We start from the raw sequence: 12,527 nt of genomic DNA, 5'->3' as shown, positions 1-12,527 counted from the left end.
AAGATCCCTGGCCTGTATTAAGTGAAGAGATGGTTCAGGTTGGAGGCAGGCCAGCTGAGTGAGTGGATGTATAGTGGTACCACTGATTACAAACTTAATTCGTTCCGGAAGTCCGTTCTTAAGCTGAAACTGTTCTTTACCTGAGGTACCACTTTAGCTAATGGGGCCTCCTGCTGCCGCCACGCTGCCACTGCGCAATTTCTGTTCTCATCCTGAGGTAAAGTTCTTAACTCGAGGTACTACTTCTGGGTTAGCGGAGTCTGTAACCCAAAGTGTTTGTAACCCAAGGTGTTTGTAACCTGAGGTACCACTGTAATATGCTGGTCTGTGTACTTTCCCTCACCTTCCATGGGCTCTTGGGGAGTACATGAAGCCTTGGAAGCAGGTCATGGGAGAAGGACTGAATCCAAAGGTTCAGAGTCTAGAAGAAAAGGTTGCCACCATAAAAAATTGTAGAATGATGGCACCAGGTAGGAAAGGCTTCTTGAACTTGATTAACCCTGAGGCTACACTATTGGTGTATACTCTAATAAATGTGTTAGTTTTTGCTGCAGAAGACTAACATGGCTACTCTTATGGGAATAGGATTGCTATGGCAGTATAACTCACTAAAGATGAGGGGTGGCCAGCATGCAGTTCTCCAAATGTTTTCCACCATCCCTGGTTGTTGTGTTGGGGGGCTTACGGAAGTTGGAATTGAGCAACATCTGGAGGGCACCAAGTTAGTTGCCCCTGCTATAGATTGTAAACTGATGGAGTTTCAATCTTAGGAGCCAACTCCTAGGGCCTGTGGGGGCTTTGGCCCCCCACAATAAAATATCTGAGGGGGCTGGGCCACCACAAAGTTGATGGGCATTCCCATTCAAATGGTGTGTGTGCACTTCATCATGTGACTGTTTATGCAGGGTGGGACTTACCTGGGTCCCCACAATATTTTATTCAAGATGCCCCCCCCTGGTTGCAATGTAGCTTATAACAGTTAACTGAAAGATGGATTTATTCATTTCTTAGTAATGTGATGCCTTCTTGCTTCCTGCCTGATTTGTACTCTAGAAGAGCAAGCCACGCTCTTGGACATATTTCTGAAGGACACCACCACTACAGATGCCAGCTGAGAATCAGAGATCATGCCTTTCCCTTTAATTTCAAAATATAGTGAATTACAAGACACTACTGTGCTTCCTAATCCACCGGTCCGCCAATCCCCACACTCAAGTGCTGTAGTATGCAGGACCTGAGTTTTGGTTCACTACAGACAGAAAAGGAAGGTGGGCAAAGGTGGGGTATTGACACAGGTGGTGCAGGGGATACATCTTCTCTTGCTACTCCATCATTTTAAAGGGACAGGTATGGTCTCTGGAACTGACAGTAGCCCTTAGCTATCAGATAATCATTCTGCACATTTTCCCCATAATGTCACAAGACTAAGGCCAACTGTGCTCATGAATTTGCTTTGTTGCTTTGCTCATGAGCTCAGATGGAAACGCTTAAAAACAACAACACCCAGTTGTTTATTTTATTTTTTCAATTACTTACTGATGGCTTACTGCGCGGTTGTACAAGTATAAAGCGATTACATAATTCGATCTGCAGAAGGCAAGAATTCAACATGTAATTAGTTTCCAGCTGGAAGCCAGACAAACATATTTTTAAACGGAATAATTTTATGTGTACATTTTATTAAGTGCCAACATGAAACACCCTCTGGTTGCAGTAATTTTTACTGTAATTCTTCATGTTGCTACATGTTAAAGCTAGGTATCATTTGGCTATATTAATGTGACTTTCACATTAAGTCAGACTAGCTTTCACACTAGCTTTTTCCTCTGGAATTGATACCATTTTTTCACCCAATTAATCCGGAGAATGCAGAAAGCCTTGCACCATTGCATTCCTCTGTTTTATCAATTGTCCTCTCCCACTGCTGTTTTTAAGTGCTCAGTTTTAGTAGTTTGTTTTTTTGCAGCTCAATCCTTGCAAGTACAGATTGGCATAGTGGTTTCCCCCGACCCTGCTTTCCTGTTTCCATTTTTATTGTTACCTGCTTGCACCTTTGTCGTTACATTTCCTGCTCATTCATTAGCATTTATTTTTAATTCGTATTTTAAGCAGAAGTGCAACATTTCCTCTCTCTAAATGTATTAAAGTGAACATAAACATTAAACTTTGAGGGGTACTTCACTAGGATGATCAGTTGCTATATATATTGAAAGATGAAGTTACCTTTGAAATAGAGCTTGCCCACCTCTATGGGTTTTCCCCTTCAAGGTGAAACCAGAGAGGTGGGTTGAATCTGTTCTACATTGCAATTTTAGTGAGGCATAACTATGAGACCTAACTATACGAACTGAGAATGTGAAGACTCACAGGGATCCTTGACAATGCTGAAGGACTGTATAGCAAATGCACAGAGGCACCTTTACAGACAAATCAACAGAGGGATGGGTTCCCTGCAGATATGAAGTTTGAAAATTACTGCTTTAATGTTGTTTAGAATGGCTGATAATTTTTTCCCCAATAATAGCTGCTGATTTATAGTGTCTTGCATTTAGAATTATCATACTGATGTACTGGGAAAAGATGAATGTTAGAAAAAGACTGAGTTTGCCTGGTTGGGTAGCTTGGCCTCAGTTCATAAGACATTTGAAATTAAGGCAGTGTACACACTTATCCATCTAGAGTGCAAAGGAATGGTTTATCAGAATGCAGAATTGTTCATATAGTCAGCCTCTAAAGCAGTGTTTCCCAACCTTGTGCCTCCAGCTGTTTTTGAACTACAACTCCCATCATCCCTGACTAGCAAGACCAGTGGCAAGGGATGATGGGAATTGTAGTCCAAAAACAGCTGGAGGCACAAGGTTGGGAAACACTGCTCTAAAGCACATCCATAATACAGCCTACACAAACTTTAACTCCTCTATGCAGGGAGGCGGTGCTTTAAAGGTCTGATATATACGCAGCCCTCCTTAACGAACTGCTTTCAATCTATATGTATTCTAGATCTTGTCATCAACAAAGGTGAGTGTAGTTACATGGTATCTGTTTGAAAATCATCCTGTTGAAGAGGTTTTCCATGCCTTTCCCATTCACTCCAACACAATAATTGCAGTTGTGGGATATAACTTCAATAATTGCAGTTGTGGGATATAACTTCAATAATTGCAATAACTGTGTAGATCTGGTAGAAGAACCAAGACCTCCATGTGTACTGAATGTAGACTATAAAAATGTGTGCACACAGAAAAAAGTGATCAGCTATGGTAAGCAATGATTTTCCATGCCAGAGGCACCCAATGCAAGGCAGCTTTTTCACCAAGAACCATAGAAACAAATACAGGATATGGTGGTGCCTTGTAGTGACTTGGCCATGTCAAAATTCAATGCAATTGTGTGATTCAGCAATTCAGTTATAGTACAAAATGTCATTAGTTGAAAAATTGATCCCAAAGCTGCCGGTGGCATTGAAAAAGTAATGCAATACACAACAATTCTGTTAAGAGAGGGGAAAGGATTAATAATAAATTTATAAGGGACAGTTCAGATATCAGAAAACGGCTGTCATCAAAACAAATGACTCCAAATACAGCCTACCAGATTTCTCCCACAATGTTTTCGTTGGAATCCGGTTTCAGTAGACGTTTATGTTGCCACTTCCTCGGTTACTGATTTGCGTGTCCTTTTTCTTAGGTGCCCAGTCTTGTGCAAAAACAGATTTTTGTGGCAAGTAGTAAAGTGGATGGGGTAGTATTAGGTTTATTTGTGAAAATATATGTGAGGAAATATCCTTATGCTCAGAGTCCTGAACATATTTACTGAAAGGGAAACCCACAGAATCAGAAGGTGTTTACAGTGGTACCTCTGGTTACGAACTTAATTTGTTCCGGAGGTCCGTTCTTAACCTGAGGCACCACTGTAGCTAATGGGGCCTCCTGCTGCCGCCGTGTCGCTGCTGCACGATTTCTGTTCTCATCCTGAGGTAAAGTTCTTAATCTGACACACTACTTCCGGGATAGCGGAGTCTGTAACCCGAGGTGTTTGTAACCTGAGGTACAACTGTACTTCTAAGCAAATTGGTCAGAGCAGAGGAAAAGACAGGGACTCCCTCCTAACTATTCCACATACAGAAGCGGACCAAATCGGCAGCTGACTCTTATGTCAACACTAGTGATGTGGCAGCTTTCCCCGGTGTTATGTACTGAATTGAATAGGATCCAAACTGCAGCAGTCTGATTGGTCCTAGAACAATAGGATCCAAAAGGCAGCAGTCTGATTGGTCCTAGAACGATAGGATTCAGAATGCAGCAGTCTGATTGGTCTTAGAACAATGCAGCAGTATGATTGGTTGGCAGGAACCACCCAATCATGCTCCAGATAGAAGTGAATCCACAACCTGATTGGCTTACAGTAGAATTCCAGAATTAGCCAATCATGTGCAGCCCATTGTGTAAATAATGTATATAAAGCCGATACTTTGAGGGGACATTCATTCATTCCTCCTCACCACTAGGAGCTGAATAAAGAGCATGAAATCACTTTGCGACTCTGTGTATATTTCACCCACTAAACTAGAGACCTGTAGGCTAGCTTAGGGCATGCAAGGAAGACCACTATCAATTCTGCCATTGCAGCCACTTCCCCACCTGACCTGTTCCTGCATCTGCTGCCTGATGCTTGCTGTGCCTAAGGGAAAGGACGACCTTGAAACATATTGCGGAAAGTGTTTTTTCTTTCTGCACAACCCTATATATGTCTGCTCAAAAGTAAGTCACACTGAGTTTACAACAAAGCTTACTCCCCAGTGAATGGATATAGGATTGCTGCTCTGTAATCTTGTTGCCTGAGGATTTCTGCATAAACAATGGATCAACTCAAACACACAGCATTCTTGAGAGACTCCATCTGACTAGCCATTCATTGCAGATCATATTTTAGGAATTATCTGGGCAGAATAGAATGTCCTTCCAGGCATGTGCTGCTTTGAAACTTTAGTCTGCTTATGTCATTTGAAACCCTGTTTGGCCCCGGTTGAAAAAGGAGCCGGATCCCACAGCTGCTGTGTCTGTATTGGTATTCTTTTAAGAATGGAATTCGCCAGGATCGAAAGTGGAATCTCTAGGGCTGTATCCCCCTTTGTATGAATTCATTCATCACCATGTATTTAAAAAACGTAAATAATGCCAAATGGTCGGTTGCCTATGAGAACCAGGATTATGGGCTACCAAGCTCAGGTTGTTTTAAATACCTAAACTTAGGGAGGATTGGTGAAACAGTTCCAAGATATTTGCCTTTGACTGCTACAATTCAAACTATGCACATAGTTCCCATTACTGCCTTGAGCAGAGATGGAAAACAGCAGCAGCAGTGCTTATACAACCACAGGCCAACTTGGAACAAGGAAGGTTTCCACTCTTTGGCAGAGACTTTAATTTCTACAGAGTGTATGGAAATATGTGTCAGGGTCAAATATGAAAGAAAACTGCCCCCCTCCCGGTCTCTGATCTGGAAAGCCTCTCCTGTGGTGCAGCTGGGTGCTTTTTACATCCTGGACTTAATGGTCTTTCTTACAGAGATCTCCAGTCGCAAAGCACCTAATTGACACAATTAACATTTCTCCTCTTTCCTCCACCACCACCCATTCCATAATTTACCACTGCCTCTACCTTCATGATATGTTCGAACAAAATGGAGCAGCAACAACAGTCAATCCTGTTTTCTTTTTAAAGAACTTCGCAGTGTGCAGTTTTAAGCAAGGTTAAATCATAGCACCATCATGACCACAAGGAATAAAAATGAGTTTGCTTCCGCTGCCCAAATGCTGAACATATTCACTTGGGAATAAGCAATATTTTGTGAAGGAAAATATTTTAAAAGCAAAATTAATAAAATGAGCATATGTAACTACAGTATATGCATGCACAGCTAACTGCCCCCTGGCTATAACATGGTTGTGTGTTTTTTTTCATGGGGTGCTGCAGCAAGCAGTATCAACGCTGGAAGCCTGTGGCATGTTTGTGTCAGCCAGAGTGCGAATGCAGAATCTGTTTGCCATTGCCCTCACATTTCACTCTCTGGGTGGTCATTTGAGGGCCTCTTGCGTTGTGGGGCTTGGACTTCAGGTCCCAGGTCCAACGTTAGCTGCCATACTAGGCTGTTCCTCTAACATGTGGGAACTTTCAGTAGCTGCTCAGTGGTGAGAGAAACGTACTCTTTGTCTTTTCAGAGTCACTTCATCTGTCCTTACCTGATACACTTTACAGCAGAATCCTGACAAGGTAAAGTCCCTTGCCTAATTCTCTGTGTGTTTCTGCCAGGGACAGGCAGGGCTCTGAAGAGTGTGGAAGCAGGGGACCAGGGGACTGACCCAGGAGAGGGGGGACCAGCGATTTATGGGGGTTGGCACCACCCACAAGGCAGGAGGCAGGATGGTCAGAGCAGTCCAAGGCAGAGGGAGGCATGCAGGGTGTGAGGGATGGGCCAGTTAGAGCAGCTATGGCTTCCATGTAGGAGAGACTGATTATCTAGAGCCATTTTGATCTTGTTTTAGGCTTAGCTATGGGACAGAGATAGCTTTGATCTCCTTGGTGGTTGACCTATGGTGAGAACGAGACATCACTAGCTTTGAGAATGGAGAAGGGAATTGTTAAGTTCACGGCATGTAATGCCTTAAAAGAGAACATAATGAAAATGATTTACAGGTGGTACATGACCCCAGTCAAGCTTGCAAAAATTTACCATTTGCCCAATAATAAATGTTGGAAATGTAATGAGACTGAAGGTACCTTCTACCACCTTTGGTGGACTTGCCCAAAGATTAAAGCCTTCTGGGAAATGATCTATAATGAAATTAAGAAGGTCCTTAAATGGACTTTTCCTAAGAAACCTGAGGCTTTTCTCCTGGGCATGGTTGGCCAACTGGTGCCAAAGAAGGACAGGACCTTTTTTATGTATGCTACCACAGCAGCAAGAATTCTTCTGGCAAAGTATTGGAAGATGCAAGAACTACCTACTCTGGAAGAATGGCAGACAAAGGTGATAGACTTCATGGGACTAGCAGAGATGACCGGCAGAATCCGAGACCAGGGGAAAGAGACAGTGGAAGAGGACTGGAAGAAGTTTAAAATATATCTTAAAAACTGTTGTAAAATTGAGGAGTGTTGAGATGTCAGGGGGTAAGAAGTAGAGAAATACAGCTGTAATTAACAAGTTTAAGGAAATCTAATGAAAGGGAATTAATAGATAAACTGACTAAAGGGTTGCTAAAGAACTTTGGAATAAGGATGCAGCGAAAGGGAGGTATGGGGAAGTCGGTATATGTTTAATGTTGTGTATGTTTTTGTTCTGTAATGTGTTTGTCTTTTATTATGTGTTTGAAAAATCAATAAAAAATTTAAAAAAAAAGAGAGAGAGAATGGAGAAGGGAATTTTTCCACTTGAGGTGAGAGCACAGGTTCATTAATATTTTTATCTACTGGCTTAAAGCCTGTTGGTTCAGGTTCCTTAAACTGTGTCTGGAAAAGCAAGTTTCTGGTGATGTGTGTAAAGAGGTTGTTGGCGGCAAGAAACAGTTTTGCACAATCCAATCTTTTCATTTTTTGAATGCTATTTCTGTAGAAAAACTTGCCAACTGTGAAAACAGAAATGAAAGGCCCTACACATTTTATGTTCAATGTGATTTGGCAATAGTAGCTAATCTTAAACTGACTTACTTGGTTCTATAAGATGAAAGTCTAATCACAGTAATAAAAATAATCTTTCAGAAACAGATAAGATTCCCTTTTAGAAACATGTTTACACTATTTGGAAACCCATGACAGCTATCACAAGTATTAGATGGTTCACTCCTTGTGGAACTAAGCTGTTGTATTTGTGGAAGCTATAATTATCTTATATAATTCTGTTAATTTTCTTTAAAAATACAAAACAATAAAGTTTTAGGATAACCCTCCCTCCCCGCACCATCCTAAGAAAAGTATAGTGTGTTTATAAATTTTTTATACGAAGCATGGGCATTGCAAGTGAAGGCACCTAAACTTAACATCTATGCCATGTAAGCACGCAGTGAACACATTCTATGGTCTCACATATCATGCTCCCTCACGACTTGGACTCCATGAGGCCACGCTTTTCCTTAGACTTTTAGTCCCAATCCTCCTCTTCTCAGGGTTCTCCTGATGCATTGTGAACAGGTGAGTTAGATGCATGGGTGTAGCCGGGGTGGCCAAGACCAATAAAAAATACTTAACTGAAGTTCTGCCCGCCCCCCCCATATAAAGCCTGCCCCTACCAACATAAATCCTGAATATGCCCATGATTAGATGTTTATTATCTTGTTTGTATGCTTGTTTTATATGGTTGCTTTCAGATGTATTGACACTGTTTATTATGTTTCAAAGTCCATTAGAGCAAGACCTTTATTCAGAAAACTGAAATGTCACAAAATAGGACGCCAGCTTTCAAGTTCTCCAACCCGTTTATCAAGCTATATCATAGGTCACCAGTCTGGGGAGGGGCATGGGCACATTTGCAAATAATAAAAACTGTTGCAGGCACCTTGTACTCATGGCAACACACACACACACACACACACACACACAACGTGCACTGCAACCCTTCCAAATTGTTTCTCCTCCATTGTAATTAGATTTCAAAGAAGTCTCCTATTGTAGTCAAGGAAGCCTTCTACATAACTAACCAGGGAACAAAGTTTCGTTCTGCTGCTTGATACTAGAAGTCTTGATCCTGCAACAGAAGCGCTGGATCTCTCCAAGGCCTGAGACTGTCCCCTAAAAGGGAAAAAAAAGCCATTACTTGTCAGTGGCATTTTGAAAGGTTGTCCAGGTTGTCTGACCGGAGCGAGGCTTTTTCCTCTGGATCTATGATGATTTATTATTATGCTTGCAGCTAACAACAGTATAGAGATGGGCAGAATGTGCAGATCATATCTTGATTGGGTGCTGACAAGCCAGGCTCCAAACTAAACTAAGAAAGGTCACGTAGCATTTACAGAATTTGGAAGAAACCTAAGAGGAAGTGCTTTGTATATGGGGGAAAGGTCAAGGGAACAATGGCGAGTATATTCAAGCCGGACAACCTGTGGTATTAGTAAAATAGGTTAAAGTTTATGGCTTTGTTCCACATTCAGCCAGAAACTTATAAGGCTATTTTATGCAGGTACCACACTATTCATGTAGCAGCTATAGTATGTAGTCGAAGAAATAATGAAAGAGTACTGTGAGGTCATTTATCAATTTTTGCAAGCACAGGAGATGGAAAAATTCTTGCATAAGGATAAAGGGGAAAGCAAAATGTAAGTGAGAACAATGTGACATTAGTTCCAGTTGTGTCAAATGAAGACAAGGCTTTGAAGAAGACCTCCCTGGCCAACAGATAGCAGGACAGTCTCCTTTTTTCCATTGGTGAAACTTGCATTGGAGAGACTAGAAAAGATCCAAGACTTGCTTCCACTTGAAGCCTGGAAAACTGGCCACCTTCCTTTACTGAAATTGTAAAGTTATGTTGCAGTAAACTACGTCCCCTGTGGTGATTAAAGCCATGTGGGTGTTTGTTTTGAATTGTCTGCTAAAATTGCACTGCCCTTGTAATCAATAAAACTGATTTATACCTTTCCCTTTTGTGGTCTGGATTTCTTTTCCTGATCACAGTCTGTATAACCCTGGTAAACCTTCACAGTAATCTGTGTCAATGCCTATGGTCTTCTTTGTTTCTGTAAATTTACATATTTCTACATTTTGATTTCACACTTAGTTGTGCTTAAGAGTAGATTTGTTAAACATTAAACTCACAAGTCCCATTGATTTCAGTGGCTCTGTTCCATGCCTGATGGTTTCTGCAATCCTAATTCCACGTGCCTGGGATCCAGCCCCGCTCGAATCATCAGGACTTAACTTTTGAGTAGACATGTGGGGACTGCAAGCTACGGTAAGTCCGCCTCCAGTGCAATATCTGCTTTATTCGAGATTTTTTTGGCAAATAAAATAAATACTGTTTGTGAAGTCAGTATATGGCTATGTTAGGTGTGAATGATGCCATTATTAGCTGCACAACATACAATGAAAAGTGGAAATATAATTGTGAAATAAACAGCAGTTCACCGTTCCAAAACTCTAAAGTCTAGAACTACTTATTATGAAGTCACCATCTGTCTTAAGGCTGCCATCATTCTATCAAACCTTGTGTCATCGTCAACAGAATCCCTGAAAGTAAGCAACTTTCTAAGAGCCAAAGTTTTAGATATTAACTGAATTTGTCAATAGAGCAGCTTGCAAAAGGTACGAAAGAATATTTTCAAAGATAATCTACAAATGGTTAAGAATGAGCCCCCCCACTTATAACTGCCAACAGCCCCCTTTTCTAATTATATATACAATTTAAAATATATATATTTTTTAAAATGTGTGGCTTTCAAAAAGAGAAATTTAAATAAGTCTCTACAACTAACAGGATCCCTAGGTGTGTTCTCCCTCACAAAGTTGCCAGTGGGCAAACAGGCCGTGAGTAGCCATTTATTCCACACAGGATCATCCCCTTTCTAGTTGAAATATGGGTGAAGGAAGTTAATCAGAAGCTGGTAAATACCAAAGTATAACGAAGGAAAATTGACTTACATATATACCAGTAATAACACTGTTGCTTGATCTATATGTAATATTTATTTTACCCTTGACCATTCTATAACACATACAAAATCACTTAGGTCTCTCTCACACACACCCCAAACACACACAGCTGGTGCAATTGGACACAAATACAGAACCTAGGCACTCAAATGTTGTTAGACTCCTGGTCCCATCAGCCTCAGCCACGCTGCCATCAAAGGCACTGGGCAGAACCAGGAAAAGGTGGCAGCCCCCTTTTTCTTTTTCTTTTACAGGAAGACACCTATAGAGAATGGGTAGAATCCTTTTGACTTGATTAGGCACGCATTGTTGCAAGGCAATACTCATAATCACCACTACTTTAGGGTTGCTGTATTTTGAAGAGCAAAAAGGACGCATTTGCTGGTGCCTGGGGAGGGGTGTGTGAGCAGGAGTTGGCATGTACCAGGGCATGCTGTGGGCAGGGCACACGCCGGAGCAACATTGGAGGGTGCCAGGGAGGGATGCAGCAAAATTTGTGCATGCAAAATGGGGGGGGGGGGAGACATGTAAATATAAAGAAATCTGCCTCCCCCTCTCTGGGGTGTCCATGGGGTGGTGGGAAGGCATACAAAATAATTAACTAAAAAGCCCAGGAAAAGCAATGAAGCAAAATGGCGGCTTTTTATGTAGAAGGAAGAGGGAGGGAGGGAGGGAGGGAGGGAGGGAAGGAAGGAGAGAGAGAGGAGGATAGGAGAAAATGAAAAGGAGAGAGAGAGAGATAGAGAGGAAGAAGAAGAAGAAGAAGAAGAAGAAGAAGAAGAAGAAGAAGAAGAAGAAGAAGAAGAAGAAGAAGAAGAAGCAGCAGCAGCAGCAGCAGCAGCAGAAGAGGAGAGCGGTTTGGTACCAAAGGAAAAAAAAAAGGACATTTTAGCAAAATCAAAAAATCCGCCAGGACAGAAATCTTTCCCCTGAAAAAGAGGGCATGTCCTGGAAAAAGAGGACTTATAGCAACCCTACGTGGCCAGTGCTTCTGAAGTGAGTGATGATGATCTAACCTCTGCTTGACCCCTGTAGGATAGTCATAATCATGGATGTTCAGGATTATTTGTAAAGATAATGATGGTGTGGTTTACTTTTTATATCTCTGATGTGGTAGCCTATTGGGTTCAGGAAACGACTCCTTCCCTTGTATATAAACTAAGGTTACCAGACTTTTTTCACTGAATCTGGGGACACTTTTCAACTTCAATGGATTTTGTATGGGGACTGGTTTGTAAATCCAGGGACTGTCCCCGGGAAACGGGGACATCTGGTAACCTTAATATAAGCTATTAATTAAATCCACTTGCTTCAAAACTGCTACATGCAGAAATTAGATGTTGGGTGACATTGGATGTTGGGCACCAAATAAAATTCTGCTTACTTAACAGGTGCCTCACTGACTACCTTATTTGGGGCCAGGAAGGAATTTTCAATAGACTCAGACTGGCAAGTGCTTTCTTCAGCATTATCAAGCATGGTGTGCCTGCAGGTATGGAGCCCCTAGATGAAATTGGACGCAAACCCCCGTTTTCCTTGACCATTGGCCATGCTGGCTGGAACTAATGAGAACTGGATTCCAAGAACATCTGATTTCCCTTCCCAGCTGTATGGTACTTATTCTTTTTGTGGCACCGTGCACTCAGGATTGCATCAATTGATCTGTAAGGTAGTAAGATGCAAAAGGGAACAAGACTTTGCCGCTTTAATTGTTGTGTAGAAGAGCAAATTTCAATAGGTGTAGCTTGTAGCAGTTAGACTGCATAGACACCATGCATTTAAAGTACACCCCCCAGAAAACCTGGGAATTGTAGTTTGTTAAGGGTGCTGGGAACTGTAGCTCTGTGAGGGGTAAGCTACAGTTCCCAGGATTCTTTGGGGGGAGCTTTA

The 12,527-nt window shown here is 41.7% G+C and overlaps 1 protein-coding gene and 1 long non-coding RNA gene across 3 annotated transcripts in view; one reads left to right on the top strand and one right to left on the bottom strand.

Moving 5' to 3' along the window:
- The window catches only part of LOC309374213, an 87,846-nt gene that overhangs the window by 72,492 nt on the left and 2,827 nt on the right, over positions 1 to 12,527 (bottom strand). The window contains exon 3 of one of the 2 annotated variants that reach the window (XR_014170401.1): positions 8,609 to 8,783. This is a non-coding gene — a long non-coding RNA (uncharacterized lncRNA). Of the gene's footprint in view, positions 1 to 8,602; positions 8,784 to 12,527 lie in introns of both variants that reach the window. The other variant, XR_014170402.1, reaches the window with a different exon arrangement.
- The window catches only part of ATP6V1C1 (ATPase H+ transporting V1 subunit C1), a 38,158-nt gene continuing 37,659 nt past the window's right edge, over positions 12,029 to 12,527 (top strand). Inside the window, exon 1 of the mRNA XM_081918883.1 lies at positions 12,029 to 12,129. Coding sequence (XP_081775009.1) covers positions 12,115 to 12,129 — 15 coding nt within the window. The 5' untranslated portion in view covers positions 12,029 to 12,114. The remainder of the gene's footprint in view (positions 12,130 to 12,527) is intronic.

The sequence above is a fragment of the Podarcis melisellensis genome (genome assembly GCF_964234715.1).
Source record: "Podarcis melisellensis genome assembly, chromosome: 7".
Lineage (NCBI taxonomy): Eukaryota > Metazoa > Chordata > Lepidosauria > Squamata > Lacertidae > Podarcis > Podarcis melisellensis.
The sequence above is the reverse complement of the archived record's forward strand: the minus strand, read 5'-3'. Positions and strand labels throughout refer to the sequence as shown.